The 23,733-nt window shown below is 37.7% G+C and overlaps 1 protein-coding gene across 4 annotated transcripts in view; it reads left to right on the forward strand.

The window, feature by feature from the left end:
• The first annotated feature begins 3,191 nt into the window (after positions 1-3,191).
• LOC129730221 (alpha-1,2-mannosyltransferase ALG9) overlaps positions 3,192-23,733 on the forward strand; it is a 99,162-nt gene continuing 78,620 nt past the window's right edge. For 3 of the 4 annotated variants that reach the window (XM_055689372.1, XM_055689374.1, XM_055689376.1), the window contains exon 1: positions 3,192-3,409. In XM_055689372.1, the coding sequence (XP_055545347.1) occupies positions 3,274-3,409 (136 nt within the window). In that variant the 5' untranslated portion in view covers positions 3,192-3,273. The remainder of the gene's footprint in view (positions 3,410-23,733) is intronic. The other variant, XM_055689373.1, reaches the window with a different exon arrangement.

The following is a 23,733-nucleotide window of genomic DNA, read 5'->3' on the forward strand; positions in this document are numbered from 1 at the left end:
ATTACGCTCTTGCGTGCAGCCTTCCGGCAGTTAACCGGAACATTCGCCATGGCGGACGAAAACATGCGTGTAGCCATGTTTTTAAGCTCTTTCTTCGTTTTTTATTAATTTCTCCTCCGTTTTCGCGACAAAATTGTTGGAATAGATCTTGCGCTTCAAGTTTGCCCAGAAATTCTCGATGGGAAGCAGGTGGGGGACGTTAGGCGGATTCGCCGACTTCGGTACCACATCGATATTCAGCCGCTCCATCTCCTCCAACGATCGCTTCGAGTAGTTGGCCGACGTCAAATCTGGCCAGAACACCGTGTCTTCGCGCTTATGGTATTTCGTTGATGAACGACGCAACTTCTGTCAGGCACTTCGTACTATAAATTTCCCCGTTCACGGCCAGCCCGGAGCGAAAGAAGAGCAACTTTGACATCCCTTTCTCGCTGATTGTCAGCCACAGCCGCATCTTCTTGGGGAACTTGGTCTGTGAAATAAACTTTACCTCGGTGCTCACTTCCTTCGTGGGGGAGGTAAAATACGAAGAGCCCTGCTAGTCATTGCCATCCAGGGTAAGATAGTTCTAGTCGTCCAATACCACTGCCACGTCGCGATTCGCCTGGAAAATAGACTTGACCATCTTATTCAACCGCTGTCGCTGCATCATTGCCTGCAGCTCCGAGACCAGTGGACGGGGCTGCCGCTTCTTGTATGTATGTCCATGTTCTCCAGATACTTTTTCACTGTTTTAGAGAATGCATCAACCTCTCGGCCAAGTGCACGCAGCGATTTAGCCACTTTTCCCTCGGTCTTCCTCTTCAGCATCCTTTGAAGCTTCTTTTCGCTCAGGGTCGTTGACCGTCCGGAACCGGGTTTTCTTTCCATGCTCTGATCGTCGTCCAATAGAGTCAAGATGTTGTAGATGCCAGAACCGGCATACCCGGCGTCCACAAAGTGCCGCACAATGTCCGTTTTTGACGCGGCGGGGTACCGTTCTTTGAACGCGCACACTTCTGAACGGAGTAGCTTCACTTTTTTTCGTCATCACAGTTAGAATTTGACTGATAGAGCTGTCAAATTTTTTTTTTGCTAACTCATGGGTTACAATGATTGATGATGCATGAGTAGTTTCGTCAGTGCGATTAAAGGTAAACCCATGAAAAATCGGCAATTTTTGTCCATTTTTTTACCGCAAACGTTATTCGACAAATGCAATTTCGCTATATAAATTTGTTAAAAACAGAGACAGTGATGGCCCAAACAGAATGGATACGTTTGCGTTACGTAGACGTCAATGTGACAGTAAATATATGGGCTAACTGTCAAATTGCCGCAAACGCAGCCGCAACGTATCCATTGTGTTAAGGCCTTGAATGACAAATCCTACGATACTGCAAATGAAAATTCAAACAACCGGACGAGTTAAACAGTTTGTTTTGGAAAGTCTTCGGGTTTTACGCCGGGAGCGCTTTCTACGGAGTAGTTTCAAGCCGAAGTTCATTTTGAAGGTTGTATAATAAGGGAAATAATTGAAGCAGGAAAAATTCTGTCAATTTTAAATGGCCAAAACATCACGAAAAATGAATCAATTCTGACAAAACAGGTTTCATTTTACAGGAAAACTGTCCTAGTTTCCTAGTATTACTTGAGAACTGAACGTGACCAAGGGTCACTGGAAATGTTTCGCATTTCCGGAGTGTGTGCCAAAGTGTACATTTTTGCAACGCTTAGAACTTTTTGTGACATTCTGTTTCACTTAGGTTTATATGTTGTCAATAAATCAGAATTTATTTCGGGTTCATTGGAAGCCAAAGATTGAAAATTCGCCAAGGAATCAACGAGGTATGAATTTATTAAGTATGGGTGTTGACTTTGACGGTTTTTTCCCTGTTGGGTACTAATTTGCTTTGAGCTTACAGCACTCTAACAGAATTCAATCGAACATTGTGGGTGTGTAGGTCTTATTAAATCAAGCTACTCTGCAAACTTGCGTTTGAAAATTTATCTGGATTAACATTTGAAAAGGTCAGACTATTTTCACGCGGATTTTCTCTAAAAGGTTATTTATGCAGATTTTCAAATTAATGTGGTATTTTACGTGAATTTTTGAATTAAAGCGGTTTATCAAGCGGATTTCTGAATTAACATGGTTTTTTCACGAGGCATGTATCCCCCGCGTAAGAAAACCTAACTGTTTTTGAACCTTTTCCTTATGAATCAATATTTCTTAGTAAAAATTATCTGAACTTTCCTTTAAAAATATGAAAAAATGAGTTCCTACTCTGAAAAAAAATATAATTTTAAAAACAAAAAATGATTTTAGAAATTATCGGTGATCTCTGATTTTTTCAAAGGAAGTATTTTAGATAGACAATTTAGCTGCCTAAAACGTTCTATGCGTTGCAAAAATGTACACTTTGACACACACTCTTGAAATCCGAAACATTTTAGGTGTAGGTTGGTCACAACAAGTACCCAAGTAATACTAATATAATACTGTTTTCCAGTGAAATGAAACCGGTTATCAAAATTGATTCATTTTTCGTAAAGTTCTGGCCATTTAAAATTCGAGAGAATTTTATTTATCTCAATTATTTTGTCCCTGTATAAATCAGGATACTTTTTTGGCGCAACAATTTCGTTGATTTGGGTTTTTTTTTGGAACTAAAAATTGTTTGTTGGGTAACAGATACTTTAAACTTAAACAGTTCCAAGTTAAACTAAACAATTACCAGAGAATTACCAATAGACTGCCGCTATGCATGTCCATCATATTTTAAGAGTTGGCAAGCCAAAGAAAATGCATTTTATTACAATTTCGTATCATTGCTTTTTATGAGATGGTGCGAAAAGTTTGGATATTTTTTTAAAGTTCTCCAGTACTAACTGTTCTTAGGTAACTAAAAACTATAAATACCTTTTTAGTTACCATTATTGCTCAGAAACTCAGTGACACCCGAGGCGAAACTTCACACCACCCCCAACAATGCTAAATCTTGTCGAATAGCAGCAACCAACAAATACCTAGCGGCAAAAGCAACTCCTGGGGTAGGGTAGGTGAGGTCTCCTTCTTTTGGGTCTCCTCCAGTAACCAGCCGCATTGACTTGTGCTCACCCTTATAATATCGATAATTATCGTTAACGTCAAAAAATTAACGATAATATCGATGACCAGCATTTATCGATATTATCGATAAGTATCGATAAGTTTCCCATCACTAGTCGAATGTTTTGATAGTTCGTTGGAACCGGCTCTTAGTCTTAATTTTTAACCAGTTCACGTTAAGAATGATCTCTTCTTGGTTACTTGTCTTTAGTTCATTGTTATGTGCACGAGCGTTTTCGGCGTTTTATTTACATATTACAGATTGTGATGAAACGTTTAACTACTGGGAACCAATGCACTATTTGCTTTATGGAAAAGGTAAAGTACACTGACAATAATACATACAGTATAGTGAAATTTGTTTAACCCTGGAAAGCAAGGGACTGGCAGGGTAACGAACTATTATTTCTATGCCATGAATCGGATAACCATTTTATCGTTACAGTTTGCTTTATTTTATCTTGGGCAGACTGAATGTACTAAATTACTAAATATCACTTAGAAAATAAAAATAATATGCATAACTTTCCGGAAATCGCTTAAAAACATCTGAAATGCTGTTAACAATTACAGTCAATATTTAGTTATTTTGTTCGAATCCAAACAAGAAAAGGGTAAAGTATCCATTTATCGGGTACCAGTGCCAGTGACGTATAAATGTATAGAGTGCTTCATTCGATTCTGTATTGGTGTGATGCATTAGTGTTAGTGAAATACTTTTCTTTGTTAGCTGTAAAATTTGTTTGTTAGTTGTAAGAATCTCGACTAAAAAAGAAATAAACAGAGATGAATTCTACGCACACTATCTTAGAATATGGATAGGGTTACCATTTTATCGGAGTTAAAAATCAAGACATTTTTTTCCAGCAAAAATTTGATCTAAGCTATTTTTATTCTTTCAAGTCTGTATTACGCTCTTTGACCAAGCGTCAAATATTTGGCACTTTTTGACAAATAAAAATTTGGTCAAATATAATTGTTTGTCACTCTCCAATTTTAACATGGGGCAAACACGGGCAAACAACAACCATGATGTCAAATAAATTTGACCATTATGTCAGATGGTCAAATATTTGACCATTAGACAAAGAGTGTACTACAGGCTTAAGGTATCAATAACTAAATAATTTGTAATTTGCACTTCAAAATACGCCAGAAGACTCATATTTAACGTATTTCTCGAACGATTCAATTTTGCAACTTTGATCTATTAGGCGTTAGTAGACACACCCAAGGTTTTTGCGTATTACTTAATTAGCGAGACGTGAAATGACTCTTCAGGTAACAAATCTGTTACTTAAAAAGCAATAAAGTTCATCTCCAGTCAAGTAACAACATATCACAGTCACAGTCAAGTAACAACATCACATATTTAGCACGTGTTACGTGAGTACGACTATCTAATAAGGGGCCATCCACATACGACGTGGACAGCTCTGGGGGGGGGGGGTCCACGGTCCATGGAACATTTTTAGAATTTATATGGGCAGTTGTCCACGGGGGGGGGGGGGGTGTTATAATCGTTAAAAAACTGTCCACGTGGTATGTGGATGGCCCCTAATGGACGTTTCAACCACATGCAAAATTTTCTCTGTCGAAAAATGCTCCCTTTCCATCTCCAGTCAAGAAACAACACCGTCGCATATGTTGTACATGTGATGCGAGGGCGACTCCCCCTGCCGCAGGTTAATGTACAGCACTACTTAGAGCTGTACATTAGCTCACGGCAAGACAAACAGTCATCGCAATTCAAGCCGTTCCTTCTATCTCCAATTCATCCGGTGTGCGTGTATTAGTTTGTTGTACGTATACGGAATAAAGAAATAATATGACAAGAGTTGCCAAGCAGCATTTTTTCCCGTCATACAGTATGCAAACGTTGATGATTTCAAAGACTTCAAATGCGTCTTGGAATCACGTCACGATTTGTAAACTGCGTCAGAGAAAAACACAAACATTTGCCTTTATGCAAACTATCTAAAACACGCAATGAGTGTGCTTCATAGAAACTCATTTGGACCTGTTTGAAGATACAAAACTCGTGCCCATCCCGAACAACATTTGCAACTCTGGGCTCACGGTATTGCATATTTTCATTTCAAGTAAACACTGGGGAACGAAACAGTGGTGTTTCTAATTAGACATTTGAGGTTGACGGGTGAGATTCTTATTATGTGTGAATAAGGAGACAGAAATGAACCTGATCGTTGCATCAATTCAAATGCAACGAGTGAAGTTTTACTAACACATGCATTGCGGTTCCTGGCTGTATGTTCTCCTGCAGAAACACATACAAGCGTGTGGCCGTCATAATTTTTGTTACTTTTTGGTTATTACTCTTTGTGTATAATGCGCGGTCTAATACGCAATAAGTAATAAAAAGTTGCACCAAAGTAACAAAATGTTTCCCGTTTGTGTTGGGTGTACCTAAAAAATGAAACGCTAGTAAACTGTTTGAAATAAACCAAAAACATCATATCAAGAAGACTGGGAACTCTGCCTGAGATTGAGCGACAGTTTTGGCAGCGCAGTCTTTCGAGTAAAAGTGGAACTGACGCATGCTAGTGTGTGTGCTGGCGATGTGAATGCAAGCCGATCGCACAGGTTGGACCACCACATACGCCCACTCTGTCTTCGCAGCGCTGCAAACTTCCACCTTCAATAGATGGAGTGCGCTGTTTAATTTGACGCTTGTCATTTGTATAGGATCGATCCAGAGATGCCAGTCTTCTTGATATGCTGTTTTTGAATAAACTCAACAGTTGTCCAAAACGTTTAACGGTTTCAACGACTAGACAATTTGTCTCGTCAAGATTCAACAAAAAAAAATCGTTCGAAATAAGTTCGTTTCTTCCCAGAGTCAAGATTAAAGTACTGAACAATTTACTACTTTTTTGAATGTCCGCCATCTTTCAGTAAAATCAGGACAAATGCTAAAATATGAAAAATAAATCAGGACATATGGGTCTCTAAATCAGGACGGTTGGTATCGCTAGATATGGAGACCTATTTACGTACACTGTACAGGGCTAGTAGCGAGTCACTTTTTAGTGACTTTGTCACTATTTTGAGCCTAGTCACTAAAAAGTCACTATTTACGCTTAAAAGTCACTAAAGTCACTGTTTTACGACAAAATGGTCACTAAAGTCACTTTTTTGCTTTAAATGTATAAATTAACTATTGTTGTATTGCAACATACTTAAATAAGCTTGCTTCTCATTTACTGACTATTTGGACAGTTCGGTTTGTAAGGCATTTTTGTTATCTTTTCCATCATAGAAGTTTCATGCCAGGCAATGTTTTCAAATTTCTCATCGAAGTGAACAGTGCAGAATAGTTACGAACGAATTGTCTAAGAGCTGCAAAGAAATGTAAAGGTTTATTCTACAAGCAACTCGCGTCTTAAACCAGTGTTGTGCGTGAAATTACGTTTGTAGTTCGATTTGCTTGTCTCAAATCAACTGTTCCTCCTGGTTGAAGTGGATTCAAAAATTTCGAGCTTATATTGTTCATAGTCGTGTTTAGGTCTCAATTCGTAGGATTTTGCTTTCAATCATCCGAACCTACCGGTGTTTACCAGATACCATTTCGAAATTCCATAATGATAACCCGTTCTACGCATATTTGTCCCATGCTCCAGATCAAACAAACGAGTGTGTAGTTGGACGAATTTGATTAGAAAATGTCAAGTGGGTTAAATATGCGTGGAAAATCATTGATGGGACAAACAGGCTTAGTATTGTTTTTGCATTTTCGGAACGAACAATGCTATTTTTAATATATTTTGAAAAACCCCTCCCTTAGTTAGCTTAACCAACTTCAAACGCTTTTCGAAGCGGTCACAGGCGGCACGGATTCCCAGATTTTCTGGATAACTGCTTTAACCGCTTTATTAGTTGGAGATATTGTAAAAAAAAAATTATTGAGTTGAGTTTATTAAGTTTGGCCAAAATATTGTGGACCGATTCAATAGATATACTCAGATGGGTGGCAATTACAAACTGAACGTTATCATTTCGCCGGACACGCTTTTTCATAACAGTCACAATTTTACGACTTGCGGCATCCTTGCAGATCGTGGCCGACAGAATTTTCAACGATCCCCCAAAGAGAATGTTTCCTTGTACTTTTCGATGGTTTAATAAACGAAATCTCGCCTAGCTTCACACGATTTGAGATGTTTGAATATTGTCACATCTGTTCAACTAAAGAACCAAAAACGAGACAAAATCTCTTCAATTTGAGTATCGACATCTAGCGGTGGAGAGAATGCATTTTACACTCAAAATTTTAATACACTTATTTTATTCATACCTGCTCGTGGTGAAGAATTATTTCGGTCTCTCTTGTCCTCATACAAAACCAAAAGCAAAAAAACTGTGCGACCTCGCGCCGTTCTTTCGTCGAGAGAATTCTTTGTTCTCTTCGGTACTGGTACAGCGAGGGTGCCTTCTCATGATAATCGTACAGTACCACCCGCATACGTGCAAGGTTTTTTGTACATTTTTTTTGAATGAAGTTCATTGCTGCCCGAGTTGAAAACTGAATATCTTGACTAACCACAATCGTTCTATACATAGTACCTAATGTCGCAAGCAGTGCAGTGTATAGCGCGATATGCACTACTCGCAATGTTACGTCTAATAAACGGTGCGAGAAAAATATTATTGCCGTTAGTCGAGAAATTCGGATTCCAACTCCAACGAAAATATTTCAGTAATTAAACTAACTGGTTAAAACGGTTTCAACAGTCGCGGGGTGTACGATCCAAGACAATTTGTTAGGCAATGTTTGAATGGTTGAGAGATTTTTAGTTTAATTTTTTCTAATCATGTTAATTGTGAATGGTTACTAAATTTCTGCTTAAAAATCTCTTGAATGCGGTTTTGTCTTAACTTGATTGTGATAGATTCATGATCACCTCTTTGTTTGGCCATTAAAGCAAATAAAGAATAGATGTTTGTTGCATGTTCAAACTATTGGAGCGAACTGTTTCAACGATGCACTGTAAAATCAATGTAGGATGGAAAGGCGAAAAACAAATTGCGAAAGCGTGGGCTAGGATTTGCAGCAGAGTTTTGTTCGAAGTTGCATATCTGTTCTGTGATATTGTGCAAGGGCAGTCACTGACCAAAAATCGTATTCGAGAGTGCATACATTCGTTCACGTACTTTCATTAACACTTATAACTCGAAAACTTGTATTCGAATATATCGAACAAGGTGTTATTACAACCATTTCAATGTGAAATTATGATACAGATTTTAGTAGACTTTTTTTCTACGAGAACAAATCATTGCACATCCTATGTTCTAAAGACGTAAATTTCAGATAAAATTTAATTCATTTGTGGTTCAACAATAAATTTCAAAACCCTCTTTTGTATATTTTTGGTTTTTATTTGGTCACTATTTAGTCTCTATTTGGTCACTATTTTAATGAAAAAAGTCACTAAAGTCACTGTAAATTTGCTATAAGTTCGCTACTAGCCCTGACTGTAGAAAATCGACACGTTATTGCGAAGTGGATTCCACCTACATCTGTGCTAATAGATGAAACAGGTAATATCTACGTAGAGTACACTTGCGGTTTAATTCACAGCACAAAATCAAGTGTTTTTAGCATTGGGCGATATTGTATCGGTATCAAAAATGTCAATACTTTTGGAACGATATTTCGATATTTTGGATCGATACACAGCAACTTGATGCTTGACTATATCGATACTAAAATTTGCAATATTTGTATCGATATTCTGTTACGCATACAAGGCTACGAACTTGAACCACTGAAAAGATGTCACTGCCAGTATAAATATCACACAAGTCTATTTGCACTAGCAGAACTCAGATGGAGAAAGAGACCGCACCAGCGCTGTAACTTCGGTTGGCGGTATATCGTCCACGTTGCCCGAGAAGTAAACGGAGGCAACGACGGTTTTCTGAGTGCCGTTGGTCGTCTGGAATTCCACCGCAATGGCACCCAAATTGGATGAAATCTGTAATGGGAACAAATTTAGTATTTCGGTTCAACAGAATTGCAGTCCTAGGGTTTGACACTTGGCTGCAATAGATCAACTTACCGCTTGGATCCTGGTGTCGTGGACCCATGGTTCTTGGATCAGCGCGATGGATAGCTGATCTTTGGTGAACCTCTGGCAGAACACTAGAAGCGTTCTTTGCATGGTAGAGGTTCACCTGGACGCAGCGTATGCTGCTCACTTTAAGTGGACGACGCGTCCTTCATCGGAACTTGTGGAGTTCCGATTGGCGGACGGTTGCCATCACCGGTGACGCTGGGTTGGGTTGTCTGCGCACCATTAGCAACAGGATCCTGTTGCAGCCAACGGCTGGAGCCAGAAGTACGACTTCCACGTTTTGGCGGATTCAGGCTCTGAGGGCTGTGACTGCTCAGATGCTCACGCTTATTCCTCTTTCGATTTTTCAGCGGAACTTTCTTCGCTGTCGCTGGATTGCATCGTGCAGATGGTAGCGGTGCACTCCCTGAGGGAGTCTCCGAACGTACCTTTCCTGTCTTTGCAGCAGTGCCCTTCACGCCTGTGCTCGAAGACTTTCTGCCAACCTGTCGCATGCGTGCTTTGCCGTACTTAAAGATAAGCAGGAAGCTTTGTGCCGCTACTTGGTTCGCAGACTGTTGGTTCAGCTCCACCATCAGTTCGACAATGTTTCCAGTGACGTTGCGATGGCATTCTCGCCATGCGTGTGTGGAAAAACCTTCGTTCTGGTTATGGAGTAGACGGAGAATTCTCTCGTTCGTGGTGCCTACACTGTCCTGAAAGTATCCGACGAATCGTAGTGCCTTTGGCAGGTCCTGCATGTGAAATACACGAAGGTGTATTCCCTCCCACGGTTTGAGAAAAGACGCCGTAGTCTCCAGCCATCTGACTGTGCCGCTATCGGCGCAGTCAAGTTGTAAGAGGCAGCTCCTGGACTTGGGCCTGATGGCGGATGGTTCATGGTCCGCAATGCAGTCCAAGATCACGAACAGTTTTTAGCTGTTCGGGGTTAGTCGGAAGGCTGGATAATCGATCGATGTGATCGACAGGCTGTTTGCCTCCAGCATCTCCCTATACGTTACCCTCGACATTTGATGCACATTTGACAGTTTTTATCCTACGAGATTGCCACGAAAGAAGGGGGTCCTCTGCGTGCTACGGTGGCCTAACATAGAAGGCTAGTATACTGTGGAAGGGCGCCAGGAATACTGTTGGAAGGTCGAAAAATAATGAATTAATGTGGTACGTTTTTCTCAGCATCTACCGAATCGATTTGGCTAAATACTTTATAAAGCATGTAAAAATGGATTATCCAACTTGTTACATAGCCGTTTTTGAAAATTCCAAAAATTGCTCAAATGGCGACAATTTGTATAAAAAAAATATTTTTTTTCATTGAAAATCACTATTAAAAAAATCATAAAACATTGAAAAATTCAGACATCGAAAAACGGCTATGTTACAAGTTGACAATCCATTCTTACATGCTAAAAAAATCAGCCTGATCGGTTCAGTAGATGCTGAGAAAAACTTACCACCAGTTAAAAAACATGGTTTCGTGAAAAACGCTGTCCACAGCGTAATATTCACTTAAATATAGTCTACGACATGCAAAATACATCTTTAAATATACCTGATAGAATAGCCAAAATACTTGAACACTTCAATTTACACTTTACGGTCCAGTTCCCGATTCCGTTGACCACTTTATAAAACCTTTTAATGCCTATAAAACCTTTTAAATCATCCGCTGTGCTCGCGTTTCTTTCGTTGGTGGAGTGTCTTTTCGGTCTATCTAGCCTTTCGATACATCTCTCTTATTTGGCGTGTCACATAATTTGCTCCCACCATCGAGCACGGAAGTGGTATATCTCGTCCATCATCTCTCGACATTCCGCATCGAACCACGTGTTGCATGTGATTCCTGCGGTCGTCCTTAACACCTTTCGCGCTGTGTTGCTGATCGTATCGCGAATGTACCTCTACTGTTCGTTCAAGCCTGTATTCTTCTCGAAGAGCATATGGTGATCTCAGTCGACGTTTGGATCTTGGGAGGACCTTACATCATTCCTGTCCAACCTAAGCGTTTCCGTCCCGGTGACGATCTTCATATAATGTTTTGGTTACTCTCCACATGTGTTATCGAGGAGCTCCTTGAACTGTTCCTTCACGTTACCGGGTTTGTCGTCTGTCAGTGCGTATACATTATCAGGCTGTAATTGGAGAATCTGCACTTGATTCTCAAGACGCATAAGCGGTCAATGACGGGGCTTTACCTTATGACTCACTTGATCTGTTTCCCTTGTATGACCAAACCTTCGCCTAGTTCGACTTCGTTTCCGCCAATTTAGTAGATGCGGTATTTGAAAGTCGTTTCCTTTATACTATCTACCGCTTTGAACTCACGTTGATCCATCATCGGACTTACACCTTCACATTTCGCAGTTCTCTGGCTAGAATGTCCATGCATGCCCGTTCGAGTATACTGTCTTACTAAAGCCGCGATGCCTAGTTTCGCGAAGGAGCTGGCAGCACCGCGTTTCATAGCAGAGCTGTCCGCTCCGCATCAGACGCTATTTTAACGTTCCCCAATGTGGAAGGAAAGACGCGTACGGAAACCTTTCCCAGTTAGCATACAACTCAGTATCAAGGCCCGATCTTCAATAAATTTACTCGTACCACGAGGTGGTTAACCCATTATGGACCGAACCTATTGTTCTAATCAAGCAAAAAATTATGAAAAACATTTTTTTCGACCTTCCACAACCGAGTTTTTTACTGGTCGTTTTCTACTACAGTAGGCCCAAGCGTAGGTATAGAAAGTTTGCTTGTAGATCATTGATGAATTGTATAAAAAAAACGTCATCTGTTAGCTGCTAGAATATATTATTATCAACAGCTTCTATTGTTTTTTCTACTTTAAAACAGTGATTGAAAAGTTGTGTTTTTGAACACATTTGCAAAAAGGAACAACTGAACAATGATTCACCGAAATCTGAAATAATCGATCAACAATAATTTTAGAAGTAGCGTGGACTGTCTCAGCCGCAAGATCAATAGAAAAACTTGTCTCTGCGCAATCTCGCAGCTTCTGATTCTCTAATTCTGGATTTACTTGATATAAACACGTACTGTATAAAGTAGTTACCTTGTGTGTCTTACAACCTTCTAATAACAGGGTTTGCCGGTGTGTTACGCATATTCAATTTCAACAGGGCCACTATGAAAATGTTCGATTATGGTACGAAAACAGCGCGTTAGATCGGTATCATGCTCTTAGTGATAAATTTTCAACATTGTGATGGGTAGCTAGAAAAAACCACTCAAAAAAAAGTTCAGAGTACAAATGTTAAAATACCAAAACGTTCAAAACTTTTTTGTTTTCCATTTTACCATCACCAAATTTTCAAAGATACAGTCATCCCAGTATTATGGGCCAGCTAAGCGCAATTGTAATATTGATTCAACGATAAAAAATCGAAAAAAAAGATTAAAACTTCGTATTTTCACTAATTTGTAGTTAATACATTAAAGTTTGATGTTGAATATATATTTCCGTTCTTACACAACTTATTTAATCAAAATTCACGAAATATGCTCATCCAATTCCCACTATTATGGGCCACTTTTTGACTCTCCCAGTATTATGGGCCAAAGATCCCAGTATTAAGAGCCAGGCGTCATTTTTGTTTTGTTTCAAAAACGGAGACACTATTTTGAAGAGGGAATAACGGCGAGAGAAACACTTAAGGTTTGACAAAGATATCATAAAGACATTAAAACAATTTCGATAATACATTACTGTAATATTTTGCTCAAACTTTTTTCAAAGTTTTTGTTTCTTTAAATGCTTTGAATATTCATGTGTTTTGACACTAGGGGTCTCATAAATCCGTCGGTAAGAGCACAGCAGTCCAAGCTGGAAGGCAATAGTACGATTGCCGAGACAGTCAAATCTTTTCAGGTTGGAAACTCTTTCGGCTGCCTAAGAGCATAGCGCTTATAAAAGTAAAAAAAGAATGTTTTACATCTTAAATTTCCAAGCTGGGTACAGTAATCGAAGCTTAGGAATTCTATTCTATAGGGTTAATGTTGATCCTAAAGCAAATAGTACTATTGTTGAAATACATGTTTGTTTAATGAATTTATTTATGTAGCAACACCCTTTTTTAATTTTAATAAAATACACAAAAATACAAATTGATCCACATTCAAAGTGGCAGCCTTTGCCAATTTTTTCTTAGATTTTCTACTTTGATTTTATCGTCTTCGTCTTCTTGTTTTCTCTTGCCAACTTTTTCATATGAGTTTCTTGCATTTTTTTTGTTTCTCCATTTTCTTCTGTTCAGTCCGTGCTAGTTTTGCCTTTTCCTGTTCTTTCTTTGCGTGATCCTTTTTGTTGTACCATTCGAGCCATTTGGTACTTGTGGCCACAGAAGGAACATGTTCTTGAGCTTTTCTATTTCGATTAGTTTGCTTGTCATCTACTCTAGGCCAAATGAACACATCATCGAAAGGATCATTAGATTGAATATTTGATCCTGTTTCCTCTACCTTAACAGAGTGATTTTTTGTTTCACCATTGAGGTCAGATTCATCAATATTTGATTCATCACCTGTAAGAAATATGCTTAGTTTATTAAACCTTACAAATTATTGATGCTAAAAAGCTACCAATCACTAATTTTTCGTTTATTTGAACTGGAATACAAGTGCCACTGTCGTCGAGAGTAAAATCCAAAGAAACGCTTCCGTACTGATTAAGAGGCTCCGAGAACATAAGTCCCTCGGATTTGTCCTTTATAATTTTCCAAAAATTGAAAAGAGCAAGCTCTTCCAGACAGCCGTACCAAAAGTCTTTGAGATAGTTTTCTTTAAATCTAGATAGTACCTCCGCTTCTAATCTTTTTTCAACGAAATTAAGTTGCTGCAGGTAAAAACCGGCAGCTTCCTCTCGTAGCACAGGGTTCAAATTTCCGTTTATATCGGTTGTATTTTCATCAGGTATTTTACTCTCCGGCTCAGGAGCATTCGATGGAAGGTTATTGAAATCGATCTCGCTCAAGTTCCAGGGACAAATTCCGCACACTTTGAAACCTTTTTTAAGGCATTCTTTTGAACTAGAGAAACTTTCGATCGCTGTTTTAATTAGTGTCCCGAAATTGGCTTTGTTTACCCGGGCATCACTCTTATTTCCCACGAACTCTCTTAATATTTTAAACCAAATTTTTTTCAATGGTCCAAAAAAAACTATCCAAGGGTTGGAGGAACCTTGTCGAATTTGGAAAAAGAGATATCAAGACTATCTTCTTTTCCGTACAGAACTCTGTTAACTCAATGCTGACGTGGCTTTTATGTCCATCGATAAAAACAATAACAGGTAGTTCAATATTTTTCATCTTCAGCCATCTGTAAAAATCATTGCACGGTGGTCCAGATCGTTGATTTAGCGGTATTTAATTTTTTGTGCAAAAACAGCTGTTGTTAGGTTTATAATATATCTGAAAGATATTTTGTGTTTAAAAAGGCGCTTCTTTTTGGAAAATAAAAATTAGGGTGGCTCCATTTTTATCAAAAATAGCAAATCTAACTTTTTTGCTGATAAAGATACGGCTCTTTTTAGTTCATAGAAGTTGTAGATCCATTTATTCTAAACAACTTTGCCGAAGAAAGCTAGTCTCTGTCTTGCATACTTTTCGCGGTATGATGAATTTAATATAGCAAGTTAGGGTGTCGCTAAAAAATATAGTTTTTTCGATGTAATTTTTTAATTTTTGATTCTATCAAATTTTGGTCTTCAAACAATTTTTAGGTCTTTTTGAGATGCATGTTTTCTCTGAATACTGGAAAGCGCTATCTCATTCACAAGAAAAGTTATTAGGTTTTTTGCTTTCAAAATACGCCCTTTTCAAATGTTTGTATCTACTTAAACAGCAAACACAGACCAAAACTATTGATTGTGTTTGAAAGGTCGTACTTTTCTGTATATAATATCTAAAATCTGGAGGGTGGATATTTTTTCTATCTCAAATAAATCCAATTTGAACTTTGCGGTTTTGGTTGGATTTCTCGATACATGGCACATGCATGCTATTATTTTTTTATTTTTCTTGTATTTGATCGGTCTATATCACTCAACCCAAACGTAAGATCATAATAAATAAGGTGTTTTTTAATAGTTTTATGACTCATGAGAGCTGTTTAGTAAACAGTGTTTACATAGAAGTTTGCAACACTCAACAGTATATTTTTATGTTCTGTTTGTGTTGTGTTTTCAGCATGGTGTGCATTACTCCAGCACTAAATGCAATGTGTTTTCTGATTTCTTCTGGCGTAAACGATTAGAATTTGAATTTGTTTCGTGCTTTCTGTGCCTCGTCGTTGCACAGTCCAATTGATAGAAGCGTACCTATGTAATTTTACGACAATGTGAAAAAAAACGAGATCTAACAGTTTCACAGAGGCTTAGAAAAAAATGTGTTCATCATCATAGCGTATGTTCGATTTTCTCAGTATATGTTTCATACTCCCATTTTATTTTTAATTAACGTTAGGATTACGTAGAAACTCTTAAATATTTCTTCATTGAGGATTGTGATCTCTGATACTAATTCATATATTTTGACAAACCTGCGAGCTAAATTCTGTTATTCTCACCATCATATAGAAGTTCACTAATTCGCTTTCAACGTATTCCGAATGGCGATTTCTCGTGCTTCAGAAACTAGGTTGTCGCTACTCACCACAATGATTTAGCCATAGTTAAATGATAGCTTACTTTCGCCAAGAGTTGTATGAAGCGAATGTAGGCGTGCGAGGGTGACATCCTAAATTTGTATTTTTCAGGATCGTCAACGTCACGATCGCTTTTTAATATTCTTCCTTAACGATGACGTATATAAAAAGCATGTGAATTTATTTTAGTAAAATAATTCACCACTTTTGTCTCCTTTATGTAGGAAGCCTTTTTCGATGTAACTTGAATGCTGTCGATAAAAGTAGGGTGAAGTTTTTAATTTTCCGAGATGATTCTGCTAATTTCCTGGGTTGTTTCGTGTTTAAAAAACCATTTTTGGTAAACGTAGCAGAGTTATAGCTTGCATATAATGCAATACTTCTGCTGCTAAAACACATGTAGAATATAAGATGTTAGGGACGAATGAACCCCTCGGTAAAATCCCTTGAACAAAAAAAAATATATAAAGATATACTGTTGCCTGTTTTTTTATGAAAAAGGCTTTCATGAATCATAAAACTGTTTGAAAAAACCTTATTTTTTATGATCTTACGTTTGGGTTAAGTAATATAGACCGATCAAATACAAAAAAAAAAATAAAAAAATAATAGCATGCATGTGCCATGTATCGAGAAATCCAACCAAAACCGCAAAGTTCAAATTGGATTTATTTGAGATAGAAAAATATCCACCCTCCAGATTTTAGATATTATATACAGTAGAGTACGACCTTTCAAACGCAATCAATTGTTTTAGTTTGTTTTTGCTATTTAAGTAGATACAAACATTTGAAAAGGGCGTATTTTGAAACCGAAAAGCCTAATAACTTTTCTTGTGAATGAGATAGCGCTTTCCAGTATTCAGAGAAAATATGCACCTCAAAAAGACCAAAAAACTGTTAGAAGACCAAGTTTTAATAGAATCAAAAATAAAAAAGTTACATCGAAAAAACTAGATTTTTCAGCGACACCCTAACTTGCTATATTAAATTCATCATACCGTGAAAACTATGCAAGATAGGGACTAGCTTTCTTCGGCAAAGTTGTTTAGAATAAATGGATCTACAACTCCTCTGAATTAAAAAGAACCGTATCTTTATCAGCAAAAAAGTTAGTTTTGCTATTTTTGATAAAAATAGATCCACCCTAATTTTTATTTTCTAAAAAGAAGCGCCTTTTGAAACACAAAATATCTTTCAGATATACTATAACCCCAACAACAGCTGTTTTTGCACAAAAAATTAAATACCGCTAAATCGACGATCTGGACCACTGTGCATTGGCTATATACTCGAAAAAGGTTTTACACGTTTGCCACCCCTCATAAGAAACTCCCACTGACCAACCACTTGGGATATTCTCGGCAATCTCACGAGTTACTCGTTTGCCAGGGTATATAATCATTGGAGGTGCAAGTTCACCATCAGCACTGCTTCCAAACAGTACTGTGAAGTTCTCCTTGTCGCAGTTGTTTTCACAAAATACGCATTACTGGCTCCAACACCACACAAGGCTTTAAATCGAGCTGGTACAATCCCGATTCGTCAAATTTATTCCGACGTCAGTAGTCCCGACTCGTCAAATTTATAAATTCGTTGTGAGTCGTTAAAAATCGAAAGATCAATATCAGCATCTGTGAGGGCTTCTTAAACTTCAGAAAACCAGCCAATAATTTGATTCTTGGTTACTTTTGTACCTGCTCTCGGAAGTCGCGTGACGCATTTCTTCTTAATAGCCGGATGTCGTTTCAAATAGCATGGAGACCAGTTTTTGCCTGGAATAGAACAATATACAAATAGTTCATTTTAGAATGTTAATATGGAATATTAAACAACGAAGGTAAGGGGATGAAAATCTACTATTTGCGTACGTTATATTTTAAAGGGGGCTTTCAACTTACTCGGAAATGACTGGCAGTTCTCGCGTCTTCCGGATCTTTTTAGCTTACTCAGTAACTGTATGAGTGAGATTACACTCACTAATAGCAAAAACATCATATCAAGAAGACTGGCATCTCTGGATGGATCCCATACGAATGGCAAGCGTCAAATCAAACAGCGCACTTTATCTATTAAAGGTGGAAGTTTGCTATAAAAATGCTGGTAATTCCACTGCTGCGAAGACATAGTGTGCGTATGTGGTAATCCAGCCTGTGCGTTCGGCTTGCATGCGCGTCGCCAGCACACACTAGCATGCGTCAGATCCACTTTTACTCAAAAGACTGCGCTGCCATAAGTGTCGCTCAATTCCAGGCAGAGTTCCCAGTCTTCTTGATATGATGTTTTTGCTAATAGGAAACCCGGCTATAGACATGTAAAGAATCCATTCTTCAATTTTAGCTTCTTCTTCAGGAAGTAGAATAGTGTTAGGTCCTGGCTTATTTGTTTTAGGTGCTTTCTGGAGGTACCGTTGAAGTGTACTGTATGGAAGATTATGGTCTCTTGCAGATTCCCGATTTTTTCCTGTACGCCGTGCTTGATCAAAAGCAAGATGCAGAACTCTTGGATCGTAGGATTGTCGTTTCGGCTTTTTGGTTTCTGTTGAATGTTTCACGAATTTGCTGAAAAAAAGATTAAAATTATTGAAAGTAAATTTCAATTTCATGGCCGTCATGAGCCAATGTTCAGTGCCATATAGGAACGGTAAAATCCGGAATAAACCACGGATATTTCGTAATTAGATATATACATACCAATTCTTTGTAGTCCCATTCATTTTGATTAATGTAACGGTTTTTTCATGGATTCTAACCTAATTTTTCACGACCGACTTTTTTCGACTGCGTTGAAAACGACAATAAATCAACAGCTAATTGGAGTCTACCAACATCTATCGGAAAACATAGGAGTTATTCACATTAGTGCAGGGGTTTAGCACAAAAGGTTCAATTGGACTATTGAAAGTTATAAAACTACGTTAGAAACCAACACAAAGTACAGGCTGACCTATAATACTGGGTGAAGGTGAATTTCGTGACCAGCATTATGGGCCAATGTTTAGTATCGTATAAGAGTGATAAAAAAAAAACGAAATTCGAAGCGAATATTACGAAACTCGATAAAAAATACCACTTGTATTGTTGATTTTGTAGAATAAAACGATGTTTTTCACGGATTCTAGCCTTATTCTCCACGACCAACTTTTTGCGACTACGCTAAAAACAACAACTAATTATCAGCTGATGAGAGTGTATTGGCATTTATTGAAAAACTTAAGACCTATGCACATTAGTGCAGAGATTTCGTCCAAAAGGCATGTAAAGAAATGTCGTTCAAGTTCACTAAACATCAATTTGGCTATTAAAAGCTAATGACATACGTTAGAAACCAATTCAAAGTGTAGGCTAGCCCATAATACTGGTTGGCCCATAATACTGGAGGACTGTAGTAGTACATATTGTCAACTTCAACGTGTAATATAACAGATTTTTAAAAAAGGTATATATTAAACAGGACACAAATACTTATGGTTCTTACAATGTAAAAATTACCTTTTTAACCGACTGGTTTCGGGTAAGCTGTTACCCATACAGGGCGATGTCAAGTCAAAGCAACTGTCAACATTGAACCGGGCGAGCTGTATAATTTTGCATTGCCGTTAATCGTTTTGGTGTGACAGTTGCCTTAGGCGTCGTACACAAATTACGTAACGCTATAAATCTAGATTTTATTTTGGTTGTTTTTCCCAAACTAAAAGTGATCGTCTTTAAATTCAAAATGGTGTCCAGGGTCAATGTTTGGTTTCTATGCATCATCTCGAATACGGAAATATCTATATTGAGTATTATTCGGTCATTTTTGACTGTTTTCTAGAAGTTGCCATTTAGCAATTTAAAATGGTGCCTGAGGCCAATTATTAGCTCATTGCACCATTCTGGTTCCAGAGATACTCATATTGGGTGGTATTTGGTTATTTTGGGCTGTTTTTCACAAACCGAAAGTCGCCATCTTGGATTTCAAAAATAATTTCTGGCCTCTGAGCGTCATTCTGGTTGAATGTTTTCAAAGGTAACAAATATGTCCATGATGGTTCGACGCCCCTCCCTCTTCTGAAGCATATGTTCGTGGGAAACAGCCGAAAATGATCGAATAACACCCAATACAGAAAATCGCCATCTTAGAATTCAAAATGGTATCTGTGGTCGATTTTAGCTCCTGTGTATCATTCTAGATCCGGATATTGTTATATTGGGTGGAAATCGGCCATTTTTGGCTGTTTTCCAGAAACCGGAAGTTGCAATCCAAAATGTTGCCTGAGGTCGATTATAAAACATATTTGTTACCTCTAAAAATATTCACTTGCAAAATTTGGTTCCATTTAGTTGGTTAGCTCTCGAGATGTGCAGAAGTGTGTGTTTCATGTGTATGGAACCCCTCCCTTCCAGAAAAGGGAGGGGTGTCGAACCATTATGGACATATGTGTTACCCCTAAAAACCTTCACATGCTAAACTTGGTTCCCTTTACCCGGTTAGTTCTCGAGATGTGCAGAAATTTGTGTTTCATTTGTATGGAACCCCTCCTTTTCAGAAAAGGGAGGGGCGTTCAACTATTATGGACATATTTGTTACCTCTCAAAACATCCACATGCAAAATCCGGTTCAATATGCTTGGTTTGTTCTTGAGTTGTGCAGAAATTTATGTTTCATTTGTATGGGACCCCATCCTTCCAGAAGAGGGAGGGGTCTCAAACTATCATAGGAACCTTTATCGACACCAAAAACTCCTACATGAAAATTTTCACGTCGATCGGTTCGGTAGTTTCGAGCCTATATGGATCAAACAGACAGACAGACAGACAGACCGGACTGCATTTTTATATGTAAAGATTGCAACATCAATATTTTAGAACCTTAAGAGTGAATATACATTTATTGGATTGAAGCGTTCTATTTTTACAACTAAAAGTTTGAATGAGAAAGGCTGGGTCTGACCGCTAGGTGGATTAATTTAGGTTTTTATTTCAATTTTCACCTTAAAAATGTCTTTGAACGACTTTTGGGGCTTTTTAAGGGAAACAATTTGCAATGCTGACATCATGAATATCTCAACTCTACTAAAAGTTATTAATGTTTTTCATCGAAAAATATGCGTTTTTCATTTGTTTGTCGTTCTTTTCGAGGCAAACATACAAAATATCTTTTGGTCCTAATTTGAAGGGCACATTTGACTCTACAAATGGATTTGTTTTTAGAAATATGTTATTTTTTAAATTTGAGTAAATTTAATTTAAAAACATGACAAAAATTTCAATAATTTTATATATAATGAATATAAAGCACACTGATTAATTCAGATTAAGAAATATGTTATTTTTAAATCTGAGTAAATTCAATTAAAAAACATGACTAAAATTTAAATAATTTTATATATATTTTATGAATATAAAAGCACAAAGAATTTTTTTTTGGGTATTTTTACCCAAAACTAGAAGTAATTATTTTTTTTCCACTCAAATAGCATTTATTTGACACGGCACAATACATATTTATGTTTTACGGAGCCAATTATTTAAAAAAAAAAAACAAAATTAAATTGAAACCTAGAGGTATTTTCTATGTTTGCCCCAAAAAGAATGACAAACAAATGAAAAACGCATGTTTTTCGATGAAAAACATTAATAACTTTGAGCAGAATTGAGATATTCACGATGTCAGCATTGCAAATTGTTTCTCTTAGAAAGCCCCAGAAGTCGTCCAAAGACAGTTTCAAGGTGAAAATTTGAATTCAAAAGTTAAAGAGCAAAATGTGTTTTTCAATATAAATTAGTTGTTTTCAAAGATAAAGAAAAACTTTTTTCACTAAGTTACTTAAAATGATCGGAGCTATAACAAGTAGAACAACTTATTCTTTTATCTATAAAGATAAAAAAAGGTAGATACTTGATTTCATCGAAAATTTGGGTCACCCCAATTTTTGACAATTTTTCAATAAACGCTTTATCATATGTAACAACTTTGTAGAAGAATTTTTTTCTTTAAAATATCACTATAGAGTCCTAGACCCAAATTTCCCCCTAAATTTGGTTTCTGGACCATTGTGCACTGATCATCAATTATTATGTTGTTATATGCAAGGTTGCATATTATATTTTTGGATGCTGTTTCGCCACGTACCGATAGCTCGCTCCACAAGTACAATTTTGAGAAATAATGTACGACAAACTTGTAGTTCCTAAGTAATATTACAAGTTTGTCGAATAGTTCAATGCTCTGACTCCTATACCTGTAGTGTGAGAGCCCCATACAGTGCATTATTCAGTCAATATTCGCGGTGAATATTATTATATTCACCGCGAATTTTGGCTGAATACCCCGCTGAATATGGGTTCTCACACTTTAGGCATAAGAGTTAGGGCACTACTTTCTTCGACAAACTCGTAGCTTTAATTAAGGACTGCAAGTTTGTCGTACATCATGTTTTAAAATTGTACTTGTGGAGCGCATTATCCGCACGGGGCCAATTTAATGGAATTGACACCTCAAAATTAAATATGCAACCTTGGTTATACGTTATATTTAAAAATTCCATCTGACAATGTTTTGTCTTAATGAATAAAATTAACAACTAGAGGTGATTTATAATAGAATATTATCAGCGAATTCTCAGGCGACGCAAAAAGCGTGGATGGGTTCGTTGAAGTCGAACAACCTCTGCAACCTCATTGGACCTCGTTGACATCAACATAATCGCATCATACTGGCCGTACCGACTTGCCTCCAAGTTCAGAAGCAGACTTCCTGAAATCTCGCGCGAACAAAGAAGAGACAGTGTGCTTTGCGCTACAAGTCTCGTTCTGATTCAGTCGCTTCGTGCTGTGTGCAACGTGCGAGCGAGAAAACTTACCATTCGTACGAGCCATGTCTCGTCCCATGGGAATTTTTTTGCGACGTACACGAAGATACCTCGTCTCTCAACTTAACGAGTGCGGTGCATGGGCGACGCGTACTTGAGACAGCTTGCGTGCAAAATCTCGTGAGCTCGTCTCGCGAGCTTGCCTCGCATGTTGCTTTGCGCTAATGGTGCGAGAAGGAAATTGATTTTGCGCAGAAGAATATAGGCAGGGGATTTTGTGTTTTTTTTATTTACGGTGTTATAACAGCATGCATCAAAACACCGTTAGAATTATCAATGATATAACCTAGTTCATTTATTTATCAATTCAAAATTCAATGATTATTTCATCCGACTTTTGTTAACATGAATTAAGAACGTTTTGTTACTATACTTATTATGTTGACGGTACGAAAATGAGTTATATTTTTCTTTTCACCGGATGCAGAGTGTTACGTTGGTTAATAGAAGTGTTTCTATCGTCGGTTTAGATGTCATTCACTATCATATGATAGAATTCATTGGATTGAAAATCATATTCTGTTTTGTAGTCCTAAGGATAAAAAATGTGGTTTGAAATTACAACATAAGTTTTTCGGGAGTTAAAAATAGTAAAACCATTAAAATTGTTTATATTTTCTAGTACATGTTGATGATGGATAGATTTTCGAATTGAGTACACTAAAGTCGCTTTTTACGCGGGGGATACATGCCGCGTAAAAAAACCGCGTAAATTCCGGAATCCGCGTGAAAACCTGCGTAAATTCTGCAATCCGAGTGAAGAGGAACAGAAATCCGCACAAAAAAAAAATACCGCGTAAATTCCGGAATCCGCTTAAAAAAACGAGTAAAAAGCGACCTTAGTGCATAGATATTGCAAATCAGGTTCTGAAGGTTCGTGATAATCTGATAGTAGTAATACAGTTTTGTGAATTCTTCCGATTAATACACCTTCAGAAGGGTCTGACGGCATATATCGTATGTGGGTACAGTAGGCAGCCTATACACCAGAGAGACGCAGAGACACTCACCGTTAAAGCAACTGTCAACATCAAAACG

The sequence above is a fragment of the Wyeomyia smithii genome, chromosome 3 (assembly GCF_029784165.1).
Source record: "Wyeomyia smithii strain HCP4-BCI-WySm-NY-G18 chromosome 3, ASM2978416v1, whole genome shotgun sequence".
NCBI lineage: Eukaryota > Metazoa > Arthropoda > Insecta > Diptera > Culicidae > Wyeomyia > Wyeomyia smithii.